This window comes from Muscardinus avellanarius (assembly GCF_963383645.1).
Source record: "Muscardinus avellanarius genome assembly, chromosome: 11".
In the NCBI taxonomy this organism is placed as follows: Eukaryota; Metazoa; Chordata; class Mammalia; order Rodentia; family Gliridae; genus Muscardinus; species Muscardinus avellanarius.
Genome location: NC_137797.1, coordinates 22,268,049 through 22,294,883, shown reverse-complemented (window position 1 = coordinate 22,294,883; position 26,835 = coordinate 22,268,049). Strand labels below are relative to the sequence as shown.

General features: G+C 37.1%; 1 protein-coding gene across 1 annotated transcript; it reads left to right on the top strand.

Annotated features, from left to right (window-relative positions):
* Window positions 1–26,835, top strand: GAS2L3 (growth arrest specific 2 like 3; the record flags this gene model as incomplete). The annotated part of the gene is made up of 8 exons (XM_080705490.1): window positions 1–24; window positions 5,816–5,984; window positions 7,851–7,966; window positions 9,708–9,849; window positions 14,737–14,800; window positions 16,351–16,489; window positions 22,291–22,398; window positions 25,507–26,835. The coding sequence occupies 8 exons, from the start codon at window positions 1–3 to the stop codon at window positions 26,833–26,835; spliced, it is 2,091 nt and encodes a 696-aa protein (XP_080561616.1).

The following is a 26,835-nucleotide window of genomic DNA, read 5'->3' as shown; positions in this document are numbered from 1 at the left end:
ATGACCATGCAGCCTGCAATTCAAGTAAGTGTTTTTCATGAAAAAAATATGTATTTAATTTATGAATTAATCTAATTGAATTAGTAAAATACTAAAATGATCACAAGGCGTTTTGTACTAGTGTTTTAATGCGTCACATTTACTAGCAGAAAGTCTGTATTTTAACTTTCTAGTTCTGAGAAGATTTTAATTCTAAGCTTTTATTTGTATTAAATATTTGGAAGAATAAAATATATGTCTTAGGGTTGATGAGTTCCTCTTATTTATACCCCCTTGGAAAACGAATTGGAATATATTACACTTTTCCCTCATTACAATTTGTTACACACCTGCAGCTAGAAGAACTTTCAGAGAATTTGTATCTATGCTCTGTAAATGCCGGCATATGACTTGGGGTTAAATCTTAAAATTTAAAGAGAGGGTTGGTCGGCTGGGGAGGCCGGCTGGGGATAATGTGACATACCTGATTAATCTTGTATTTCAGTGACCTCAGGAGTTGGTTGCTCTCTTGCCCTTTGAGTATCTACTTCCTTACCCTTAGGGTGAGGCTAACAGTCCTTATTTTGTAGAGGAATCAAAGAGATGGCGTGTGGGGAGGGCCTTCTAGAATGCATATTGCTTCGTAGGCACATCAGAAGTTTGACTGTACTCTTGGCACACCAAAATTATCTAGTTTTAAAACGGGAGATATACCTGTGCATGAGTGTGTCTGACTCTGCCCATATATGAAGATATTTCTGCCGGGCGTGGTGGCGCACACTTGTAATTCCCACACTTGGGAGGCGGAGGCAGGAGGATCACGCAGGTTCGAAGCCAGTCTCGCTGGCTTAGGAGACCCTGTTTCCAAATAAAAATATATATTTAAAAAAAATAGGTCTGGGAGTGTAGCCCGGAGGTAGAAGGCTTTCTAAGAACCTCAGTACCACCAAAAAAAAAAAAAAAAAAGATATTTTGAACAAGTTTACTAGCAGGTGCCAGGAAGGAGAAGAGGGTATAGCAGGATTCGGAGGGAGCCACACCAGAAGATGCTGTATACATATATGAATGTGTCACTCTGGCTCTCACTCCGATGTATAATCGCATTGCACCAATAAAATTCTAAAAAAAGAGGAGTCAGGCTTGGTGGTACACACCTGTAATCCCAGTACTTGGGAGGCTGAGACAGAGAGATTGCACGTCAAGGGCAGCTTTAGTAATTTAGCAAGGACCTCAGCAATTTAGAAACCCTGTTTGAAAATAGGGCTGAGGTGTAGTTCAGAAGTAGATTGCCTCTAGGGTCAATCCTCAGTGCCCTCCCCCACCCCACATACATAGAAAAAAAAAAGAAAGAAAGAAAAAAGAAAAGGAAAAAAATAAGAAAGGAAAGCTTACCAAGGTAACAGTAGACGATAGCTAGGAGAATTATCAAATCATTAAAAACAAGCCTGAGAGCAATCCTGCTTAAATGCTTTCCTATGCAAGGACCCTCTGCTAATAAACAGCCCACCATGCTGCTTTTCTTTGGGGACCTGAGAGTTAATGATGGTTTCCTACAGTCTTACTCTTTTCCTTTGGTTCTTCTCACATTCGTGTTCAATATGCTCAGAATCCCTTTATTCCTCAAAACCATTTTTGGTCCAGTTATTTCTATCGGTCCTCTCTTTATTCCCGTCTTAGAAATGCCATGAGTTTCTTGTTGATTGGGTTTTCTTGATTCCTCAGAGCTCGTTTTTGTCCTTGGTCCGTTAGCCACATGTTGTTCATGTCCACATCAAGGGCCATTTGTTTCTTAACCTGGCGACCCCCCCCCACTTCTGTCTTATGGTTTTATGAAATCTTCTCTGCTCTAGATTCCAAAGATCCATCTTGATTGATTCTTCTCTAATAATTTTGACATCTCCCATGGAATGGTTTGCTTCTATCCCTGCCGATTGGGAGGAATTTCTAGGATTTTCTCCTCTTTCTCTGTTAACTATAGTGGACACTTAGTTATAAGTGCCTCACAGAGGGGAGGTATCCAGTAAATAGTTGTTCTCAATTGATTTTCTATTAATATGTTATAGCCTTCCATGCCCTTCTTCTGTGCCCCTCATTTAGATTAATAATGAAATACATAGTGTAAAAGTCAATGAGCAGTAGTTCTTTAGTAGTTCTTTTTGGGGGTCATGGTCCTCTTTGAGAATCTGACTAACCCTTTGATCTCTCTCTCCCTCTAAGAAATGACCCATAAGTATAAAGGCATACAATTTAACATAAATGTAAGCAAGCTTATGCAACTCAATTCATCTGAGAATCTCTGCAATACCACAGCTGTTAGCATGTTTGAGAACAACTTCTCTATATGCAGTTTTTGTTATTGGCATGTAATTTTTAACATTAATATACTGCTGAGCAGCCTAGGTTATTTAAGAGTCTTTTACCCACAGTAAAAGGAAATTCGCCATGTCCTCTTTTCTCTAATGTGGCAAGAAGTGACCTTTGTTAATGTTAGCTTTTCTGTTTTCATAGGTAATTTTTTCAAAACCACCCTCCCAACTCATGCTTATCTTTCCTCGGCAAACACTTGCACTTGTTCTTCCTGTTTTCAGGTCAGCCACATGGTTAAAGGACAAATAGGTTGTCTAGACTGTAAAATTCCATGGGCTGGATGATACAACTTGACTTTGATGCTAGAGCCATTAGCTCATACTATTCCTCAATAATTCTGTTGAATTATAGTTTTGACTGACTACTGTGTGCTGAGTATTGTATTGAATCCTAGGATTACAAATGGAAATAACACATGCTTATGAAGGGAAGAATTAGTAAATCTTTGCTATACTCCTCTTAAAATAATGTTGAGAGGCCGGGCGTGGTGGCGCATGCTTGTAATCCCCGCGCTTGGGAGGCAGAGACAGGAGGATCGCGCAGGTTCAAAGCCAGCCGCGCGCGCTGGCTTAGGAGACCCTGTTTCCAAATGAAAATGTAAAAATAGGTCTGGGAGTGTAGCCCGGAGATAGAAGGGCTTCCAGGAACCCCAGTACCACCAAAAAAAAAAAAAAAAAAGTTGCGAGAATTTAGAAAATAAATAATATATTTTTTTCTAAAAGATATCTAATAATATCTTTCTCCTAAAATTTCATAGGATCCTCATATATTTAGGATCTCATTCCCCAAATTCTACCCACAGTTTCTGAAATAAGGTGCCTCGAATAACTTATGTTTCATTTTCTGTTTTGTTCTTTTTATTGGTTTTCATTACTCCTGTATACATCCTGTGTTTATTCATTTTATTTCTTTGTCTTTTGGATTCCACTTAAACACACACACGTTTACTTCTCATAGGAGATTGGAAGTAGGTTTTATTATTATTTTTCCCTCTGCAGCTTGTCTGGATTACATATAGTATTGTTTTGGCTTTTGATTTAGTCTATAGTAAGACTTGTCTCAGATGAACCTTACTATATTACAAAGGGAAACAGTCGATATTTAAAAAATCAACAAAGAGTTAGGTTTACTATAATCTCTCTTTTAAAGCTTAAAAAATTTAAAACAGCTAGAAAGCTACAGAATAGTTAAGCATAATATAGAGAAGTTTGTTTGATTCATATAAGGCTAAGTGGCCAATCGAATGCCCACCATTGCTAAATACTTGAGTATGTGTCTCTTAAAAATAGGACTTCTTCCTATACAACCACAATGAAATTATAAGAATTAGGATTACATTGGCTCAGTACTAACACTGAATACTCAGGCCATGCGCAAGTGTTGCCAGTTGTCCAGTAACATCCAGTTCTGAGTCATGTGCGGTCATCAGTTGTCTCTTCAGTCTGGAACAGTGTTGGTCTTTGCTTGTCTTTCGTGACCTCGACACTGTCTACTGTCATAGAACAGTTTGTTGTTGTGTAGAATGTCCCCCGGCTTGGATTTGTTTGCTGCTTTCTCCTGATTGGCTTTAGGTTATGCAGTCTCGGTGGGGGTATCGCATAGGACGTTGGATTTTCTCGTTACATCCTATCAGGTGGCAGCGTTCACTTTTATCACTTGGTGACAATGATCCAGTCAGGTTTCTCTACTATAAAATTACTTGTTTTCTCTTTTGTAATACGTATTTTGTGTGCAAGTATTTTCACAATATAAGCATCTCAATCTCGATCAAAAATTTATTTATTTACATATGCATGAATTCATAGCTATTTTATTCAATGTGGTATGATAATTTCTGCCATTATTTATTCAAATTGCCCCCAGTTTAGCCAGTAAAAGTCCCTTCAATCTGTCTTCTGTGCCTTCTTGACATGCCCCGTTATTCTTTGGGTGCTTCTTTGCTTTCGGGCAGGAGACCATAGGGCTCATTTTGTCTCATTCCATATTTTCCCTTTTCTTCTCTGGCAATGAGGAAACTGGCTCACATTTGACACCTCTCCATGTGCGCAGTCAATTGATTTCCCGTTGTCAACCCCATCCTCGCCCTGGTGATGCTCAGCTCACCTGGACTGGCGCCCTGTGCCGGCTTTCCTGCCTCGCCCCCAGGGATGCCTGCCCTATCCTGCTCAGGATTGCACAGGGCTGTCCTCATGTGGGGGTGACCTCCCACCTTATTTAAGCTCTGAGTCGGTTCCAAAGTACCCCACTTCTAGATCCTCACTTGGGTCCTGATAGCCCTTCCCGAGCTGCTAAGGAAGGAGGAGGACAAAACTTCATCTTTTTCTAAAGTGACTTCATGATGACATCATTGCCTTTTTTACAATTTGAAGAATTGCTGCAGTCTTCCTATAAGTGATCTTATATTAAAGTATATCTGATTACATCTTAAAATTTTACAAGTGTTGGTCTGAGGATGTGGTTATGCCAATTTTTATCCTGAACTAAAGATTAGCCCTGAGTAAATAAATTTAAATTTTGTGGGCCAATAAGCGAAATGGAGACTGTTACATGGGTTATATAGAATAACTATTTTAAAATGTTAAACTCATCCTTAGCTTATGGGGAACACAGAATGGGATGACGGAACAGGTTTGCTCCAGAGTTGGTAGCTTTCCACCCTCTTGTTTTGTTTTGTTTTATTGTGGTGCTAAGGAATGAACCCAGGGCCTTGTACATGCTAGGTAAGCACTTTACCATCAGGCAATATCCCCAGCTCTCATCCTCTTGTATTAAATAAAAATGCCTGGAAATACTGTTTTTTATAAAGATAAATTATGATTTAAAGTTTATGAATACCATTTATTCATTCATTTATCCATTTCCTTTCCTTTTTTTTTTTTTTTGGTGGTACTGGGGTTCCTGGAAGCCCTTCTACCTCCGGGCTACACTCCCAGACCTATTTTATATTTTGAAACAGGGTCTCTTAAGCCAGCACAGCTAGCTTCAAACCCGTGCTATCCTCCTGTCTCCGCCTCCCAAGCGTGGGGATTACAAGCGTGCGCCACCACGCCTGGTCATTTATCCACTTCTTAAACAAATATTTATTTAACCTTTTTTTAGGCCCAATGCAGGTGCTACAAAGTTTTATCAATGTATTTTATACGTAGGTATCATTAACCTGTTTTATAGTCAAGATGCTAGTGAGTAGAGGAAATAATTTGTTTGCTGAATTTTATTCCTGTGGGTCATTAGTAGTATCCACTCCCTTATTAGGAGTTAACTTAAATTGACCATTATATTAAATATTGAAAATGTTTGAAGTATATAGTCTAATAGTTTGCTTCTAACTTATGTATTTTCTGTGAGCTACTATAGTTTTGTACATGCATATATTTTGTATAGCTTATACTTTGTCAGTTAAATATGGATGTGAATTGCAGTGGCTTTTAGTAACGGCTGCATTCACTTGTTCGATTGGTGTTCTCTCTAGGTGTGGTTTGGAGAAGATCTGCCGCTAAGTCCACGGAGTCCGCTGACTCCCAGACACGGGCCAGGGCTGGCTGATGTTTGCCAGTATGATGAGTGGATAGCTGTGAGACACGAAGCCACTCTGCTGCCTATGCAAGAAGACCTGTCGATCTGGTTATCTGGCTTATTAGGTAAGGCTGGCAAAGATGCTCCACATTGTATTCTCCTATACAAGTAACATTTACTGAGAGCCTAACTTTTTGACGAGAAGTGATTGCTTTAGATGCTGGGGATACTTTAGTGAATGAATTCTCCAAGGCCCTGTTCTTACCATATTTATATTCTGTTTAGTTGGGGAGATGCTCTAATTCACCCTAAACCTTGGTTCTTGAATAGTAGGAAATTTGAGATATAAGTGAACAGGTCATTAGCTTCAAATAATTACTATTTCATTGATAATATTAAAATATTAAAAGTACACAGATGTAATTTTGTTTTTTACTCATCAACCCACCCCCATCCTCACTTGAATAAGGCATTAGACTCTGAGTGGAGTATATAAATACTGTAGTTAAAATGAAGTGTCTGGGATCATAATTTTTACTTGATTAGAGAATATGATGAATGTTTTTCTTCCCAGGAAAAATATTCACTTTAAATAAAGAATTTCATGTAGCATTCCGAAATTTTTATAAAGGGAACCTCTGAAAGACATCTATGGCCCTTCCTAGATAATTAAGTACATATTGAACACTCACATTATTTATATATAAGTTTGATAATTTGGATTATTTTTTTGTTATGTAACAACTATACTTTTAATGAGAGCATTTTAAAGGTGAAATGTTGGTATTTCCTGGCTATTTGTTATGGTATTGATTTATTTATTTTGGTACTTGGGATTACACCCAGGAATATTCTACTTCAGTGCTATACCCTAAAGCCATATTTTATTATTTTTATTTTGAGACAGGGTCTCACTAAGTTGCTGAGGCTTACCTCAAACTTGTGATCCTCCATATATTGAGGATCGCAAACTTGTGATCAGCCATATACTGAGATTACAAATGTGTACAACCATGTCTAGCATATAAAATTGCAGCAAAATCCATCTTATTTATAAAGAATCTTTTTCTTGTGCAAGCAATATTAATATACAGTAAACTAGCCGGGTGTGGTGGCACATGCTTGTAATCCCAGTACTTGGAAGGCTGAGATAGGAGGATCACAGGTTCACAGCCAGCCTCAACTACTTAGTGAGGCCCTCTATAACTTAGTGAGACCCTGTTTCAAAATTAAGAATAAAAAACAGAGCTGGGCATGGTGATGCACACTTGTAATCCCAGCACTTGGAAGGCTGAAACAGGAGGATCACAGTTTACGGACAGCCTCAGCTACTTAGGCCCTTTGCAACTCAGTGAGACCCTGTTTCAAAATAAATAAATAAATAATAATAATAATAATAATAATAATAATAATAATAATAAGGCTGGGGGTGTTGCTTGAAGGTAGAATGCCCTTGGGTTCCATCAGGGGTCGGGGATATAGAATCATACCTGAGTTCAATCCCCAGTACTGAAAAAAAAGAGCCGCAGTAAACTTGTTTGTTTGTTTACTTTTTGTGGTCCTGGGGATGGAACCCAGAGGCATTTAACTTCCGAGCTATACCCCCTGCCCTATTTTTTATCCTTTATTTTGAAAGAGAGTCTCACTAAGTTGCAGAGGGCCTAAGTAGCTGAGGCTGTCTACGAACCGTGATCCTCTGATCTCAGCCTCATGAATGCTGGGATTACAAGCGTGCGCCAACACGCCCAACAATTTTCTGTTTTGTTTTGTTTTGGTTTGGTTTTTCTCCTCTGCTACATCCTATTCATCATATTTTTATATCAGTTATCTTTCACTTGACATTATTTGCTTTAACTATAATTCTAAGAGCGAATACTTGTCTGTCTGATATTTGTGGTTTTTCAGTTGTAACATGATTTTGCTTAATTTTTAATATTTTATTTGAATTTAATGTTTCTCAAAAAAATCTTAAATTTGATATGTGTTTTTAGATATTGAGGTTAAGGCAGAAAAATTATTGGAGGAACTTGATAACGGAGTACTCTTATGCCAATTGATTGATGTTCTTCAAAATATGGTGAAAACGTGGCACGCTGAAGAATTAGGAGTAAGTAAATACTTCATGGCAGTGATGGTATGAATTTGTTCACGAATGTTTCCTGTCATCTCTCTAAGGCTATGAAGTTCTATTCCACAACTGACGATGAGTTTTGAATTAACTATTTTGAGCAGCTGGACAAATGTAGGATTTATCTGTGAGCATTCACTGAGACTAAATGAGATAAGGTGTAGATGGTGTCCTGCATAGTGCTTAACGCATCGTGGATATCCAGTAGCTAGCTCTTCTTAAGATCTATAATGGTACCTTAGAGGACTGCTTGTGAGGGTTAAACAGAAGAGAGCTTGTGATAGCTCCTGGCACACCAGTAGCAGCAGCTACTATTACCTTCTTTATATTCTCCATATACTGCCTTAGTCTATAGTAATGATTGATTGAACAGCAAAGGTAGGTGTTTTTAAGAGTTTGGGGTCTGGACACTCATATACTATTAGTGGTAATAATAGAGTGGTATCATTGTTCTAGAGGACGGTGAAGAAGAAATGCACACACACATACACACAGGCATATAAGCAAAACATTGAAAATAAAACACATGTTTTGATACATAGTTCAAATTTGCCACTTCTAGAAATTTATCCCAAGAAAATCACAAAGTCACAAAAATGATAGGAGGAAAAAAATTAGGAACAATTCAAGTGCTCATCAGTAGAGAAGTTGTTAAAAATTAGAATGTATACATTGGAATAGTATACATTTATTATTATTTTAAATAATTAAATTACTATTTAACTATATTATTTTCAACCCTAGAAGGTGTCTATACTATACTATTAAGTATACATGTGCACATACATATACACAAATCAAGTTATGGAATAGCATCTTTATGTGATGTTTTGTAGGTACAGCTGTGTATATTGTTATGACTAGAAATGTTTTAATGTGGGGGATGGAATTTCAGTTGATACTATTCATCTTATATTTTGCTGTTTGGTTGGTAATAGTCATATATTTTGTGTTCAATTAACAAAACTTCACAGGCCATTTTGGTTCTGGAGAATAACAGCCACAGGAAGGATAGACAGGGAACTGGTAATGGTGGTTTTCTCTGGGGAGAGAGGAAGTGAGGGGCGGAGGTAGTGAAAGTCTCACCTACTGTGCCTGCTTAGTAGGAATCATATTCGTGAATTGTTTTTCAAATAACTTTGCCTACTCGTGCCCTGCCTTCAGAGAATTATCTAAACACGCTTGGGCCAGATAGTGAAAAAAAATTAAGATTCTGTGACATTTAGGCCACCAGTTTGGAAAGAACTCGGATATGCATGGGGAGTTACTTCCTTATTTGATAGTGTCAAGCAGCTCAGGACTGACACCGGGGATGTGTAGATAAGGAAGTAAGCAAACACGAGTATGCTCGTTAACTTTAAACATAGCAGTCATTTTGTGTTCGCTTTGAACCCCATGTGGAAACACATACCATAGCGGCATGGTTTGGAATTATCAAGCTGTCCTTTTAAATTTTAGTTAAGGATCTTGTGTCATTTGGAAAAGAGATTAGAGCAACTTGATACTACTGCTCATTTGGGCCAGATCTCTTTTCCGAGGAATCACTTCCTGGAATATACTTAAGTTGAATTACACCATTTTGAAGATCTCTTTTGTTCCCAGAATTGTGTACTTGGTAGTCAAGTTCAAATGCAGTGAGCACTTACTTTGTAATATGAAAATGAGTATCCAATAAAAATACCCTCGCTGCATTCAAAAATGACTCTTCTGTCTTTTCCAGGATTTTCCAATGAAAAAAGTGCCTTGTAAGAAAGATGCTGCGTCAGGTTCATTCTTTGCCAGAGACAACACCGCGAACTTTCTTCACTGGTGCCGGCACGTTGGGGTTGATGAAACTTACCTTTTTGAATCTGAAGGTTTAGGTAAGTGTTGTAGTCATTTTAGTTTTTAATGCTTACTGAGATATTTCTGTACTCATCACTTCTAGTTTTTCTTTCCAAATAATGACTCAAAACACCATCTTTTGAAATAATGACTCAATGCCATATCTCAGTTTCTTATAAAAACATATACTTTCTATGTCAAACAATGGGAGAAGTAAATAATCAAATGTGTTAAGCTTTTCATTTATAAAGATTTTTATATATCTAGAATGCCCTAAACATATTTTACTTGCTAAGTGAGTTGGCTGCGGGAAGGTTCTGGACTACTGCTTTACTAATTAATGTTTTCATCAAGATTTACTCTACCAAGGCTAAATTACCAGTAATTTCTCTTTAACCAGATAATTACAGAAATAACAGAAGGCCAAATGGTGTGTGCTATAGTATTTAGATTTACCTTGTAAACAACAGCTGCCAGCTTGATTATCTAAATGGATTAATGTTTTTGACAATTCATTTGGAAAAGGCATGCTCTGCTGAAGAGTTAATTGACAATTTTTTTTCATTTCCTTTAAGTCAACAGAGTATCTATGAGGTTACTCAAGTGGTAGCTGACTGTTGTGGACCATATCAATACGTATTCATATGCATATGTGCCTGTACACACACACACAACACACACACACACACACACACACAGAATTTATACTTTACTGGGGGCAGCAATGTACCATGAGTGTGAGCTTTCATCCTGGTAGAGAGAAGTTTTATCACTGACATTGTTTACGATTGCTGATGTGATAATAATAAAAAGCACACTGACTTAGTTGGTTTTATTACGGCCTTTCCATTGTCTGCCCACGGTGCTCCTTTCTTGTCTGCACCGAGGGTGAGTTTGGTTTGCCTCTGGATACTCCTGTCCGGCATAGAAGAAAGTGCATGGCTGGCTGCTTCACCCTTCAGTTTGTGTCCAGCTTTTAAATCCAGGTGTGCTGATCATTAGTAAAGTATATTTGATTTAATGGCACATCCGGTTTTTAGAGATAAAGTGAAGAGGGAATGCTTTGAACTCTTTAGTTTCTAGTTCACTGTTTCTGAAAGGATGAGAGATGGTTGTATATTTTGCATAATCAGTAAAAGACATCTCGATTGTCTTGAAGGTCAGTGTAGGACTAAATAAAGCACTATTGATAACAGTCATTCATTTCTAGGTATTGAACTGATGAGCTAATGATTTTTACTCTCTAAAGATCTCAAACATGAGCCTCTTAAGTGTTTACAGTTTGCTACAAAACCAAAGCAATTTTAAGGAGCAAATATACTATAATAAGGTATTTCTAAGTGTTTAGAATAATAGACTTAAAACATTTTCAGGATGAATTCCTTTATTGGTGTGGATTTTAAACTCGAATATAGGCCTTTTATAGCTCTAATAAAATACTTTGAGCTAGCTGTGGTGGCACATACCTATAATCCCCATACTTGGGAGGCTGAGACATTAGGATCACAGGTTCCAGGAGAGCTTCAGCACTGTAGCCAGACTCTCAGCAACCTAGCCAGACCCTGTTTCAAAACAACAAAATAAAAAGTGCTGGGATTGTAGCTTTAAGGTAAAATGCTCTTGGATTCAGTCCCTAGTACAAGAAAAAATAAAATTAAAGAATATGTTGTGCTTTGAGTATCTAGTGGATGCTATGGAATCAGTGCACATGTGATCATCATACATTGCATATTATTACATTCAGAAGTTTCTTATAATATCTAATTCTTAAGGACAAGAACAGAAAGGCAGATGATTTACCACTAGTATGTTGGTGCATTTAGCATGAATCCTATGATTAGGCATTTTTTGTTTGATTTTTATTTTTATGGAATCTCTGATTACCTTTAAATTATGATTCATTTTAAGTTACTTTGTTTTTGAAAACCTGTATTAAAATACACATAATGAAATTTACAGTTTTAATCATTTAGATGAATTAGGTTTCTTTATAATGTTTATAAAAATTAAGATACACTTTACAAACACAAAATTCATAATTAAAAAAATGTACAGTTAAGTAGCTTTAGTACCTTCACAGTGTTGTACATTCATCACCACTCTCTAATTCTAGAACATTTTTGTCACCCCAAAAAGCCAGCCCATATCTACTAATAATTAGTCTTAATTACTCACTTTCCTTATGTCCTGGAAACCACTAATCTACTTTTTTTCTTTATGGGTTTGAATATACTAGATTTTTATTAAATAGAATGATAGTGTATGGACTTTTGTGTCCAACTTCTTTCACTTAGCATAATGATTCATTTGTGTTGTATTACAAAACAGTACTTAATTTCTTTTTATGGCTAAATAATATTCCATTGTATAGGCATACCACATCTATTATTTTTATCTTTTCACTAGCTGATGGATGTTTGGATTATATCAGCTTTTTTGGCTATTATGAATAGTGCTGCTATAAACATTTGTGTACAAGTTTTTGAGTAATTGTATATTTTTAATTCTCTCAGGTATATACGTAGGAGTGGAATTGCTGGGTCCTATGGTAATTCTATGTTTATCTTTTTGAGGAAATGTTGCTATTTTTCATAATAGCTGTACCATTTTACATACCCACCAGCGATGTACAATTGTTCCATTTCTTTGCATCTTTGCCCATACTTATTTGACATTTTTTGTTTGTTTTTCTTTCTTGTAATTATCCTGGTTATCTCCTTGTGACTTTTTTCTTTGTGGCTTTGATTTTTATTTTCCTAATTACATTCAACATCTCATTTGCTTTTTAGCTATTTGTCTATCTTCTCCGGAGGAAGGTTTATTCAAAACCTTTGCTCATTTTGTTTAAATTGGGTCATTTATCTTTTTTATTGACTTGTAAGAGTTCTTTGCATATTCTAGATACATGGTCTTTATCAGATATGATATTTCCTTCCAGCCTTTGAGGTTTTTTTTTACTTTTTTGATAGTATCCTTTGATATACAAAGTTAAACATTTTAAAATTTATAATTAATTTGTATCACTGCTTATGTTTCTGGTTTCATATTAAAAAACCATTGTCCAATCAAGGTCATGTGGATCTTTACTAATGTTTTAAGAGTCTTATAGTTTTAGCTCTTAACATTTAGGTCTTTGATCTATTTTTAGTTAATTCTTGCATATAGTGTAAGACGGGGTTCAGATTCATTCTTTGGATGTAAATATCCAATCATTCCAATGCCATTTGTTGAAAAGACTGTTCTATTGAATTGCCTTGGCTCTCTTTATGAAAATAATTTAACAGAAGAAAGTATGGATTTATTTCTGGGTGCACCATTTCATTGTTCTCTATGTCTGTCCTTATGCCAATAATACATTGTTTTGATTTTTATAGTTTATAATAAATTTTGAAATTGCAAAGAATGAGTCCTCTAAATTTGCTTTCCTATTTTCAAGATTAATTTTTGCTGTTTTCTTTTGCCTCTAGTTCCATATTTTATCATTAGCTTGTCCACTTATGAAAGAAAAAGCTATTGGCATTCTTACAGGGATTTCATTGACTTTGTAGGTGAACTTGAGGGGTGTCACCATCTTAACAATATTGCCTTAAAATCAGTGAACATGAGTTATCTTTGCATCTATATCTTTCAAAATTTCTTTTAGTAATGCCTTATATTTCTTGAAGTATAACTATTTCACTTCCTTGGTTAAATTGATTTGTACATAACTTTGTTCTTTTTGAAGCCATTTGAAATGGAATCTTAATTTCATTTTTAGATTGTTCTAGTTATGCAACTAATTTTTGTGTATTGATGTTGTGTCTTACAACTTTGCTAAACTTGTTATTAAATATAAGTTATTTTTTGTAGATTCTTTAGAGTTTCCTATACATCAGATTATATCATCTGTGAATAGGAATATTTTTTCTTCTTCCTTTCCAATTCAGTGTGTTTCTTAATTACTTTCTTTGCCTAAATGCTGTAACTAGAAAGTCTAGTACAGTGATGAAAAGAAGAGGACATACTTATCTTTTCCCTGGTCTTGGAAAACTTCTAGTCTTTTTTTACCTTTGAGAATGATGTGTTTTTGTCACCCTGAATCCCATTATAATGTATAGTTACAATGCCCCCAAGTTTTAAAAAAGGTGATATTAATTGTAAGTTTTTCATGGATACCTTTTATCAGATTCATAATTCTCTTTTATTCTTAGTTTGTTGAGTCTTTTTATGAAAGGGTGTTGGATTTTCTTTTCCAAATTCTTTCCCTGTGATTTCTCCCTTTACTAATGAGTTATTACATCAGTTGATTTTTATATGTTGAACTAACTTTGCATTTCTGGTGTAAGTCTCACTTAGATATGGCATATAACCCTTTTTTTTAATGTTGCTGGATTTTGTTCACCAGTATATTGTTGAGGATTTTTACATCTGTACTCATAAGGAGTGTGGTTTTTGAGTTTTCTTATACTGTTAATCTGACTTCTGGCTTTGGGTATCAGGTTGAAGCTGGCATCACAGAATAGGTTGGGAAGTGCGCCTCCTCCTCCTCCTTCTATTTTTGTGAAGCTTGAGAAAAATGTTAACACACAGTCAAAGATAGTTTAGAGTTAAATTGAGGTGATAAATCTTGTCTAACAGTATCTCTTATTGAGAAATTTGAAATACAGTGTAGTGTTACTAAGTCATTATTATTTTTTAAAAACTAACATGCTTTCCAAATAAGGATCCCTGGTATATGTTCATCTTCTTCTTCTTAGCCTGTTTTTAGGAATAATTTACAGAAGATAACAATGTTTAGAGAAAATAAAAATATCTTTTTGTCTTCTCCAAATAAGTTAATTCACTGTCTTTATTTTTCTTTTTTCTCTTTTTACTTTTTTCCATGCCAAAAATATATTTTTCTATTTAATTCTTCTCCTTAAAACATGTGATCTTATTTTCCACAGTTTTACACAAGGATCCAAGGCAGGTATATCTGTGTCTTCTTGAAATTGGTCGAATTGTATCAAGGTATGTATTCTACAGTATTTCAGAACTCCACATCATGAGCATTTTTAAATTACTTAATTTTAATTTTGAATACTATTTCCTAAAAACAAATGCAAATAATTTTTATTGAAGTGAAGTAACTTAATTTTCTGTTTATCTTTTTTGTGTCTTTATTTAGTTTGTTCTGTTCACATGAACATATGCTAGTACTTGTTTTCTCCACCTAGAATATTAAATTGCGGAAGTGGTTAAGTAAATTTTTATATTAATAATATATGATTCAGATGCAGTGGCAAACACCTGTAATCTCTGTACTTGGGAGGCTGAAACAGGAGGATTTCAGGTTTAAGGCCAGCACACAGTAACTTAGCAAGAACCTTTTACATATAAAAATATTAAGGGCTGGAGGCATAGCTTAGTAGTAAAATGCCCCTGTGTTCAATTCCCAATACCATGAGAAAAAAAATGAGTAAAATAAGAGCTGAGTGTGGTGTTACACACCTGTAATCTCAGCTACTTGGGAGGCTGAGGTAGGAAGATCACAAATTTGAGGTCATCTTGGGCAATTTAGTGAGACCCTGTGTCAAAATAAGAAATAAATCTCTAGCATGGGAGGGAGGGAGAGATAGAGGAGGGAGGGAGGGAGGGAGGAAGGAAAGAAAAAGAAAGAAAGAAAGAAAGAGAGAAAGAGAAAAAGGAAAAGAAAAATAAAAAGCTGGGGGTGTAGTTCAGTGATAGAGCCCCTGGGTTCAATCCTCAGTATTAAAAGAAATGAGAAGACAACACTAGGGTGGCAAGAACTTGTATTCTTAAAGCAGTTCAAGGCCCAGTCAGCTTTCTGAACACAGAGGGCATCTGATAAGAACACAGAGGCTTGGTGTTCCTCATACCTATTTCAGCTCCATCTTTCAGGATTCCAGAATAACTATTTGAAGCATCCAATATCACAAATATGTGCTATAAAGATTATAATCTGGACTTTTGTTAATCAGTGAGACATTAAAGAGCATTTCCAAGATCTGGGCGTGGTGGCACAGGCTCGTAATCCCAATACTTGGGAGGCTGAGACAAGAGGGTAGCAGGTTTGAAGGATAGCCTTAACTACTTAGTGAGGCCCTATGCAACTTAGTGAGACATTGTTTTAAAATAAAGAATAAAAAAGAGGGCTGGGAGTATAGCTTGGAGGTAGGACTCCCTGGTTTCCACCACTAGTACTGCAAAAAAAAAAAAAAAATTCCAAGCTGAATGTGGCGACACATGCTTGTCATTCCTGTTCTTGGGAGGCTGAGACAGGAGAATCACAGGTTCACAGCCAGCTTCAGCACCCTCCACAATTTTGTGAGACTTTCTAAATAAAAAATAAAATAGGGCTGAGGGTATAGCTCAGAGGTAGAATGCCCATAGGTTCAATTCCCAGTACAACCAAACACTAAAAATAAAAAAAATAAGCTGGAGATGTTCCTGTGAAGTAATTGGTAGAAAAAAATCATGCAAATTATGTTCCAAAAATAAAATCTGCCTTGATATGCAGAGAAGTGCTTGAATGACCAGAATTTCTGGTTTGTTTTCAGATATGGGGTTGAACCACCAGTATTAGTAAAACTTGAGAAAGAAATTGAGTTAGAAGAGACTTTGCTGAATACCTCTGGGCCTGAGGATTCCATCAGCATTCCCAAATCGTGTTGTCATCATGAAGAGCTGCATGAAGCTGTAAGTAATTGCCACACTTTCTTTTCACTTATATCCCAAATCACAGAGTTTTATGTATGCACTTCCAGGTTGCTGGAGGTAACGCTATATTTAAAAGAAAATGTTCTAGCTGGGTGTGGTGGCATAGGCTTGTAATCTCAGTACTTGAGAGGCTGAGATAGGAGGATCTTAGGATCACAGTCAGTCTCAGCTTCTTAAGCCCTCCACAACTTAGTGAGACCCTGATTCAAAATAAAGAATAAAAGCCGGGCGTGGTGGCACACGCTTGTAATCCCCAAGCTTGGGAGGCTGAGACAGGAGGATCACACAGGTTCGAAGCCAGCCTCAGTACTTAGTGAGGCTCTCAGCAACTTAGTGAGACCCTGTTTCCAAATAAAATATAAAAAAATAGGTCTGGGAGTATAGCCTGGAGGTAGAAAGCCTCTGGGTTCCACCCCCAGTACCACCAAAAAAAAAAAAAAAAAAGAATAAAAAATGGGGCTGGGGGCATAGCTTGGAAGTAGAATGCCCCTGGATTCAACCCTCAGTACTGCAAAAAAATAAAAATAAAAAATAAATAAAATATTTGGGATATGTCCCAGTTACTAATCTCTACTCCTCGATCAGTTAGCTTAGAGTATTAAAGGTGAGTTTCCATTTGCTTTTGGTGAGGAATGGATGTATGATCAGGAGTGGTGGGGCAAATAGCGTGGAACCATCCTATAGAAAGAGTCCTGTAGGCCACAAGAATTCAGCGATTCTTTTTTAATCATGGTATCATTATAACCTCATTTTAAATGATAAGGATTCTTCTCATGGTTATACAGAAGTTACATGGATTTTTACGGTAGTAATCTAAGCAAAAGATGAGGAGAGCTGGAATTTGAGCAGCAGTATAGAGCAAAGGGAACAAATATAAGCCTTATTTATTTATTTATTTATTTATTCATTTATTCTTTTTTTTTTTTTTTTTTTTTTTTTTTGGTGGTACTGGGGTTTCTGGAAGCCCTTCTACCTCCGGGCTACTCTCCCAGACCTATTTTTTATATTTTTATTTGGAAACAGGGTCTCTTAAGCCAGCGCGGCTGGCTTCCAACCTGCGCGATCCTCCTGTCTCCACCTCCCGAGCGCAGGGATTCCAAGCGTGCGCCACCACGCCCGGCTATAAGCCACATTTTAGGGTGGAAATTGACAGGCTTTCCCGAGTGATTGTGACGAGGCAGGAAATCTAAGGTGATTTCCAAAGTGAAATGGATGGCACACTGGTACTTGGAGAACAGGCAGAAAGTTGTAAGGGACAGTTGATGGTGTGTTCTGAACGTTGCTTTCTGACAGGGTGTATGCAATAGCTGAGGGTTACGGCTGGGAGGCCCTGATTTCCTGCTCACTCTGTAGAAGCTCATGAGTTGCAGCCTGGAGGTGAGGGTCTCCTGCAGTGACTGCGGTGTAAGCGGGGGAGGGAAACTGAGTGTCAGCGTTTTCTATTTACTCTTCAGAATAATTCAACGGTCTGTAGCATTTTATAGAAATGCTTAAAGTATATAATTATTTAAAATGTCGAATAAATCATTACTAATAAACACTTAGAAGTATTGCTTTGAGTGATGAGTTTAATGTAATAAACATCTCTAATAAAACATTCCAAGCTGGGTGTGGTGGTGCACACTTGTAATCCCAGCATTTGGGAGGCAGAAACAGGAGGATCGCTGTTCGTGAACCGCCTCACTTACTTAATGAGACTATTTGCAATTCAGTGAGACCCTGTTTCAAAACAATGAATAAAAAACAGAGCTGGGGGTATAACTTGGAGGTAGAATGCCCCTGGGTTCCATCCCCAGTACTGCAAAAAAAAAAAAAAAAAAATCCAGTGGCCTGCAAGACAGATTTAAATTTATGTCAACCTGAGTAACCTTTTATAAGACCAAAGTATTTACCTACATTATGTTATCAGTATATTTTATAACTGTAATATTGCATATAACTTTAAAGAATGATAAATACAAATAAAACATGAAGAAAATATTTTTAGTAAGTGGGAAATACAAGCTGTGCATGGTGGCGCACACTTGTAATCCCAGTACTTGGGAGGCTGAGACCGGAGGATCATGGGTTCATGGACAGCCTCAGCTACTTAGTGAGGCCCATTGCAACTCAGTGAGACCCTGTTTTAAAATAAAGGATGAAAAATAGGGCTGAGAAAGCTGGGCATGGTGCCACACGTGCTTGTAATCCCAACATTTGGGAAGTTGAGACAGAATCACAGTTCGCGGACAGCCTCAGCTACTTAGTGACTCCCTTTGTAAATCAATGAGACCCTGTTTCAAAATAATGAATAAAAAAAAAATAGGGCTGAGGGTATAGCTCTGAGGTAATAGAATGTCCCCGGGTTCCATCCCTGTACTGCAAAAAATAGGACTGGGAATGGAGCTCAGAGGTAGAATGTCTCTAGGTTCTATCCCTGGTAAAACACACACACACACACACACACACACACACACACACACACACACACGTATGCATGCACTCCTGCAAGATAATAATAAAAATAAATAAATAAATAAATAAATGGGAGATAAAAATCACTTCCCTATTATATAAAGACCATACAAAATTTGATAAGAACATTTTTAGTAGGCAGATGAGCAAAGACTGTCGTCACATCATCACACAAGAAGAAAGTACGATGTCAGACTGCTGTTAATCAAGGAAATCAGATTAAAACAACCACAGAATTCATTTATTCCAATAGCAAAATTTTTTTTGTGTGTGTGGTACTGGGGGTCCCAGAAGCTTTTTACCTCCAGGCTATACTCCCAGACCTATTTTCTATTTTATTTGGAAACAGGGTCTCACTAAGTTGCTGAGAGCCTCACTAAGTAGCTGAGGCTAGCTTTGAACCTGTGATCCCCTATCTCAGCCTTTCAAGCGCGGGGATTACAAGCGTGCGCCACCTCACCTGGCAATAACAAAAATTTTTTAAATGCTGAAACCTGAGCTGGGGATATAGCTCAGTGGCAGAGGGCTTGATCCCCAGTACTGCAGAAAAAAAAAAATTATAAAACCTAGTACTAGTAAATTCTGGCAAAACTATACTTAGGGATTGCTATTGGCAATGGGAATGATGTAAACTTTTGAAAAATAAATTGGCAAGTAGATATCAAGAGCTACAAAACTTTTCATTTTTATTGTAAATGAAAAGAGAAAAATAAAATAAATGGAAGTATTTTGTTTTAGTATTATTTATATTGGTGAAAAATTGAAAGCAATATAAAAACTCTAGTGGGGCAGTGGCTTGGTAAATTAGGAGTCATATTTTAGCAGAATAACCACTTTATGTGGTCATTATGATAACTATGTAGCAATAAGAAAGTGTTTATTTTGTGAAAAACATGTATATATGGACAAACTATATAGAAACATGGAGATTAAAAATAATAGCAATGTAGTACCATTGTAGATGATTTTAATTTCGTTAGCTATTTCCTTTAGTGTTACATTAATTATTCAATATATAAAACTAGGAGAACACATTTCCTATCCATAGCTATTATTTTAGGTTTACTGCTTGTTTAGACTGTGGCATAATGCTGATTGCTAGTATTAGTAATATACTGCTCAATGTAAGTGGTTCTTTGGAATTGGGGGGCTCTGGAGGCTGAACACAGGAGCATTCTACTGCCTACCTATTTCCCCAACCCTATTTTATTTTTTATTTTGAGCCAGGATCTTGCTAAGTTGCTGAAGGTCTTTCTTAATTTGCTAAGGCTGGCCTTGATCCTGTTATCTCAGCCTTCCAAGTATTGGAATTGCTGGCATTCACTACCACGCCCAGCTTATTTGGATATTTTAAACAAGAAAAATGGGTGTCTTCTCAGATCTGTTCCTCTTTATGAAAGCTAAAAACTAAAACTAACATATTCAGTATATGTGTGATATATGAATACATTCAGTGTTTACCTATAAATATGTGACCTACAGATATCTTGAGAACAATTATCTGACTTATCAGTCATTTAGGGTTCTATTAAGAAATATACAACTGAAATTCTGTATACTTAATAAACTTTTATAGGTAAAACAGTGACTAAAAGAAATACTTCCTTTCAAATCACTTTGGTTAACTAATGTAAAAATATGGTTGTAATAATTATGAACTTTTTATCTGATTACAGTTTACTTTTATCCATTTTATGTGTATAGTATGTGCAGATGTGTGTATGAATACGCATACACACGTGTGCATATATACCCGGACTGTGAACACCATGATTTTCTTGAATGACTTATAAAAATAAGTTCTATTTACTATAAACACATTATCTTGTTAAATGAACAATATAAGGAAATAAATAAATTCTAGATCCCTCTTATCAGGCCCTGTAAAATATTTAATTGCTTATTCATTGTGGGTATATAACTAAGGTAATCAAATTTTTCTTAGTGCTTAGCTAAAGTGAGCCTATCTAAGAAGATTTTTAGGATATGCCTAGATTTAGTTAAATACATTTGTTTAGATATATTCTGTGTGATAATTGAGAAAAATATTCATGATTTTATTTTTCAAATGTAAATTTTGAGAAAGACAAGTTCTACAGTGTCTGATATATAACTTTTTTCAATAACATTTCAGAACAAATCATTCAATCAATTTATTTTAATTTCCATATCTTAAACATAGAATTTTCTGGTTTTTGTACCGGGGATTGAACCTAGGGTTGCTCTTCTACAGAGCCCCTCTCTAACCTTTATTATTTTTTATTTTGAGTCAGGGCCTCACTAAGTTGCTAAGGCTGGCCTCAAACTATGACTCTCCTGTCTCAGCCTCCCAAATAGCTAAGATGACAGGCTTGTACAGGTTTAAATATAGAATTATCAAATTTCTTTAAAAATACACTGTTGTTCTACCATTGTGTGTGTGTGTGTGTGTGTGTGTGTGTGTGTGTGTGTGTATGTTTGTATGTTTACTACAGTGAAAATTTTTTGAGGTAAAGAAGTAGAAGTTTCCTCTGACTCTCATCTCCTTAATAGTCTATTGAAACAAGGGAAACACTTTCAGAAAAATACTTCTTGAATTAAAATTTAAATTTTCCCTAGTCATGGGTGAAAAGATATGAATAAGCATCTGCCTATAACAACAACTTGGAATAACTTTAGATATTCCCCATATTAGTACAATAATAAAGGAAGAGTGACAATTTAGCCTTTATCTTGCCAGTTTTTTTTTTTTTTTTCTTGTCCTGGGGTTCCTGGAAGCCCTTCTACCTCCGGGCTACACTCCCAGACACCTATTTTATACTTTTTTATTTGGAAACAGGGTCTCCTAAGCCAGCGCGCACAGCTGGCTTCGAACCTGCGCGATCCTCCTGTTTCCACCTCCCAAGCGCGAGGATTACAAGGGTGCGCCACCACACCCGGCTATCTTGCCAGTTTTTGATTTGACACAAATATATTTTGATTCAGGCCTTAATTAAACTCATCCAGATTAATAATGATCTCACATACCTCCTCAGATTCAACACATGCGTTTTGAACTGACTTCGCCGTCTTACACCTCTGTAGACCTTCCGTCCTGAGCGGGCGCACTTGGCGCTCCGAGCCTGATTACTCGTGGGCAGAGAGAGATCGCGGCCCAGGCTGCCCACTGCTGGTTCTATGTTAGATCAGCAAGGGAAATATTTGTTAACAAGGGATAGATAAGAGACATTAGGTAGTTGAAATTTTTTCTTTGAGATTTATCTTCCCATCAAATAACTGTATTTTAGCTTTAAACAAAATATTTTTTGTAGCAAGCACTAAATTTTTTAATTTATTTTTAATCTTAGGTTAAGCATATTGCTGAAGACCCTCCTTGTAGTTGTTCTCATCGATTTTCTATCGAGTATTTATCTGAAGGGCGGTACCGACTAGGAGATAAAATACTCTTTATAAGGGTAAGTCTACTATACACAGATCTTGTTTTGGAAGTGGGTTTATTGCTTTACCAACCTCCTCCTGTGCCTCCCTCTCCCTTTACACACACATCCTCTCTCTCTTTTTGTTTGTGGGTTTTTTTTTTTTTTTTTTTTTTTTTTTTGGTACTGGGATTGAACCCAGGGGACATTCAACCCCTGAGTTAAACAGTCAGCCCCTTGTATTTTTTACATTTAAAACAGGGTCTCACTAAGTTGCTGAGAGCCTTGCTAAATTGCTGAGGCTGATCTTGAACCTACAGGCCTCCTGTCTCAGCCTCCCAAGTACTAGGATTACAGGTGTGTGCCACCATACCTGGTCCCCTTTTTACTTTTTTAAAAATTGGAATAGAGAGTGCTATTAATGGAAGAATTTTGTTGAACACAAAAAAATAGGAAGCTTTTGCTTTCATGAAAATACAGAGGCTTTAGGTAGATACTTTTAAACCAGAAAACAACTAATTTGAGGATGGCTAAGACTATTTTGACTTTATATATAATTGGAGGGAAAAAAATCTTTGTATGGTCCAGGTTACTTACTCAATTTTTCTAATTTTTCTAAAAAGAAGTAATTTTCTATTATCACCATAAGAAAGAACAAAACATCTAATAAGATTGAATACCCCTAGGAAGAAAAGACAACAGAAAGACCACGGTTTATAATGAGCTGTACTTTGGGCTTTATGTATACAAATTTTTTCTTACTGACACGGCATCAGTATGTTGATATATGTGTTCATTGCCGTCCGTTCTTTCTGCAATTGATTACTTGTCCTTTCTGCACATAGGAGAGCGAAATTTAACAATTTTTCTTTTTTAGCATTTGTTCCACTTCTGGTCCAAGAGCTGTTTCATGAAAAAAAAAATATATATATATGAATGTAATATGAAATTTATGAACATAATGTAAAAGTATTTAAGCTGGGCATGGTGGTACACATTTGTAATCCCAGTATTTGGGAGGCTGAGACAGGAGGATTGCAAATTTGAAGCCAGCTTCAGCAACATAGTGAGGCCCTCCACAACTTAGTGAGACCCTGTTTCAAAAATTAAAGAATCACATAGAGCAGGGGGTGTAACTCGAGGTAGGATGTCCCTGACTTCCATACCCAGTGTCTCTCTCCCAACTCACAAAGTATTTAACATGTAATTTCAACATCCATCTTCTCTCCTTTTTCATACATTATCACTACATTTCTACCCCCTTGCGCTCAATTCATGCCAGGACCACACACACACACACACACACACACACACACACACACACACACAGAAAGGAAGGAAGGAAGGAAGGAAGAAAGGAAGAAAAAAAGTCAAGTCCGTGTGTACTTTCCATCTTTTAATTAGCTTCTTTTTTAAATATGATAAATAGTGCACAGAGGGTGGAACTTAAATTTTGTGCAATTGTACAGATTTACCAGCTGAGCAGACAGAAGTCTCAAGTCCAGCACGAACTGTACTGTTTGAGCTAGGTTTTGTCTTGTCCCCACACAAGTGCCATTTGGGTTAGGAGCAGCCAAGTGCGTTGGAGATCAGGCCCACATACCTTTTCTCAAAGCAATTACTTACCTCTCAGAGACATAAGTTTTTATCTGCAAGGAAGAACTAGTAATAAATGATATCAAAATGTTTTTGCCCAGCCATACCTCTTCTTGGTATCTGTCCAAGGAAACAGAAATTAGAATTATGTATTCATACGTGCATACTTATATTTGTAGTAGCATAATTCACAATAGCCAAAGTATGGAACCAACCTGGATGTCGGTCAACATAATGAAACTGTGGTATACACACACAGTGGAAATTTACTCAGCCATAAAGAAGAACAAAATTATGTCATTTGCAGGAAACTGGATGAAACGAAGAGAATATTATACTAAGTGAGATCAGCCAGTGTCTGAAAGGCAAGGGTTGTATAGCTTCTCTCCTAAGTGAAAGTCAGAACAAAAATAGGAAGCAAAAGAGACTTTAGTAAAATTTTGAGAGAAAAAAGTAAAATGGAGAGGGGGAAAAATGAGGATTGAGGAAGGAAACAGTTAAAATAAGGTTATGTCCATACAAAGTTTTGCTACCAATCTCATTAACATGTATGGGGAGGAAGGAAAGGAGAGGGGGTGTGGGCTTATGAGGAGAAATATATCAAGAGATGTATACATACAGTTATTATCATTTAGAGTCTCATAATGATGTATAATTACATTGTACCAATAAAGTATACAAAAGAAAAAAGCTGATGTAATACACATTAAAATTCATTAAATTGTAAAGTATAAGATTTAGTTGTTTTTTTATTGTTCTTTATTATGAGGATTTTTTTTTTTTTTTTTGTGGTACTGGGGTTCCTGGAAGCCCTTCTACCTCCAGGCTATACTCCCAGACCTATTTTATATTTTATTTGGAAACAGGGTCTCTTAAGCCAGCGTGGCTGGCTTCGAACCTGCGCGATCCTCCTGCCTCCGCCTCCCAAGCGCAGGGATTGATTACAAGCGTGCGCCACCACGCCCGGCTATTATGAGGATTTTTAGTCTTTTTTCTTCATTCCTTTTCTTTCAGTGTTCAACTCTATTGAACAATATTGCTCTTGCGATTTTGTATATTAATAACATGGATTTTTAGGATATAAATCATATATAAATATTTTCATTTTAAATTGAAAAGCCTTTAATATTAATTGCATAAGTCAGTATTGTGTGTGTCTGTGTGTGTGGTATTGGAGGTACTGGAGTTTGAGCCCAGGAGTGTTTTACCTCAGAACTATACCACCAGTCCTATCTATTTTTTATTTTTGAAACAGGGTCTCACAAAGTTGTGGAAGGCCTCACTAAGTTGATGATGCTGGCCACGAACCTGGGATTTTCCTGTCTCAGCCTCCCAAGTACTAGAATTACAAGTATATGTCCAGCTCAGTACTTATTAAGTGTATTACATTAATAATATAAAAAAGAGACTGTCAGTTTCTACTGACAAGTACTACACTTTTGGCAAATGCCGAGTTTGATAGGTTGTAGATGTCACCAGTTGTGGCTGCTAATGAACCTGTAACCATAAACTTCACAGTTTCACTCCTTTTTCACTTTCTTCTGAGGACAGATGCTTCATGGAAAACATGTCATGGTCCGTGTTGGTGGAGGCTGGGATACTCTTCAAGGATTTCTGCTTAAATACGATCCCTGCCGAATATTACAGTTTGCTACACTAGAACAAAAAATTCTAGCATTTCAAAAAGGTGTTTCTAATGAAAGTGTACCTGATTCATCCACCAAACTACCTCAGCCTCCCGAAATGAATCCTTTGTCGGCAGTCAACATGATTCAGAAACAGAATTTAAAGCCTGGCACACCAGGTGGTCTTCCCAGGAACAAGGAAAAGCAGGTACATTCACCAGGAGTATTGCCGCCAGCACCTCCACTGACAGGTGATCCAGGCTCCGTGCCAGTCCCTCAGAAACTTCCAGATTCCCCAGCACCATCTTCTCATCTCAAGGTCAAGTCGTCAAAGGGCGTCACAAAGAAGCCCCGTGCTCCTTTACACAGTGCATCGCCTTCCCTGGCTCCTGTAAATGCTGTAGGTAAGAGCACTTCTTCACCTCTATCAAGAACTGGACCTTGTGTGTCTAGCTCACTGAGAAAATGTGGCTCACCCGCCAGCACTCCTAAGGCCAAGGCTGTTCCAGCCCAGAGCTCAAGGACGCTGCTTAAGTCTGCACTTTTGCCAAATAAGTGTTCTGGAAAAATGGAACCAAGGCATTTGAAACATAATCATGTTTCTTTCAGGGAGGATACTGTATTTCACTCAGCCTCAACTGTCAATCCATCATCCAGGTGTCCAAAGGTACCACAAGCAAATGTGCATGCAAGGCCTACGCCTTCTCCTTCTTCCCAGTCTCCCAGTAAAATGACAAAACCCAGTTTCAAAACCACAACCACAGGTCCAGGAGCGCGGTCTCAGGCATCTGCAGGTATCCCACAAGCAGGGGTGATCCCGGCACAGAGGCTTAAATCAGCCTTGAATGTAAATCAGCCGATTTCTGTATCCTCAGTTTCTCCTGCAAAAGCTGCACAGGAATCAAAAGATAAGAATATGGTTTCTGGTGCCAGGAAGCAGCCTCAGAATAAAAGTACAAGCCAGAAGACAGGACCCGGCTCCTCCAGGTCTCCTGGCCGGACCCCACTGTCCCTCGTGACTGTTCCCCAGTCTGCTGCCAAAACACGAACTGCACCAAAGTCAGCACAGACTGCCTCTAAGGGCCAGTATTCGGCTAACAGGCCTCCCCAAAGTGGCAAACCCCCGGCCTCAGCCAGGAAGCCACCTTCCTCTGGTAAAGGGACTGATGGTGGAGAGAAAAAACCCACTGCAAAGAAAAAGGAAGATGACGACCATTATTTTGTTATGACTGGGAGTAAGAAACCTAGAAAATAA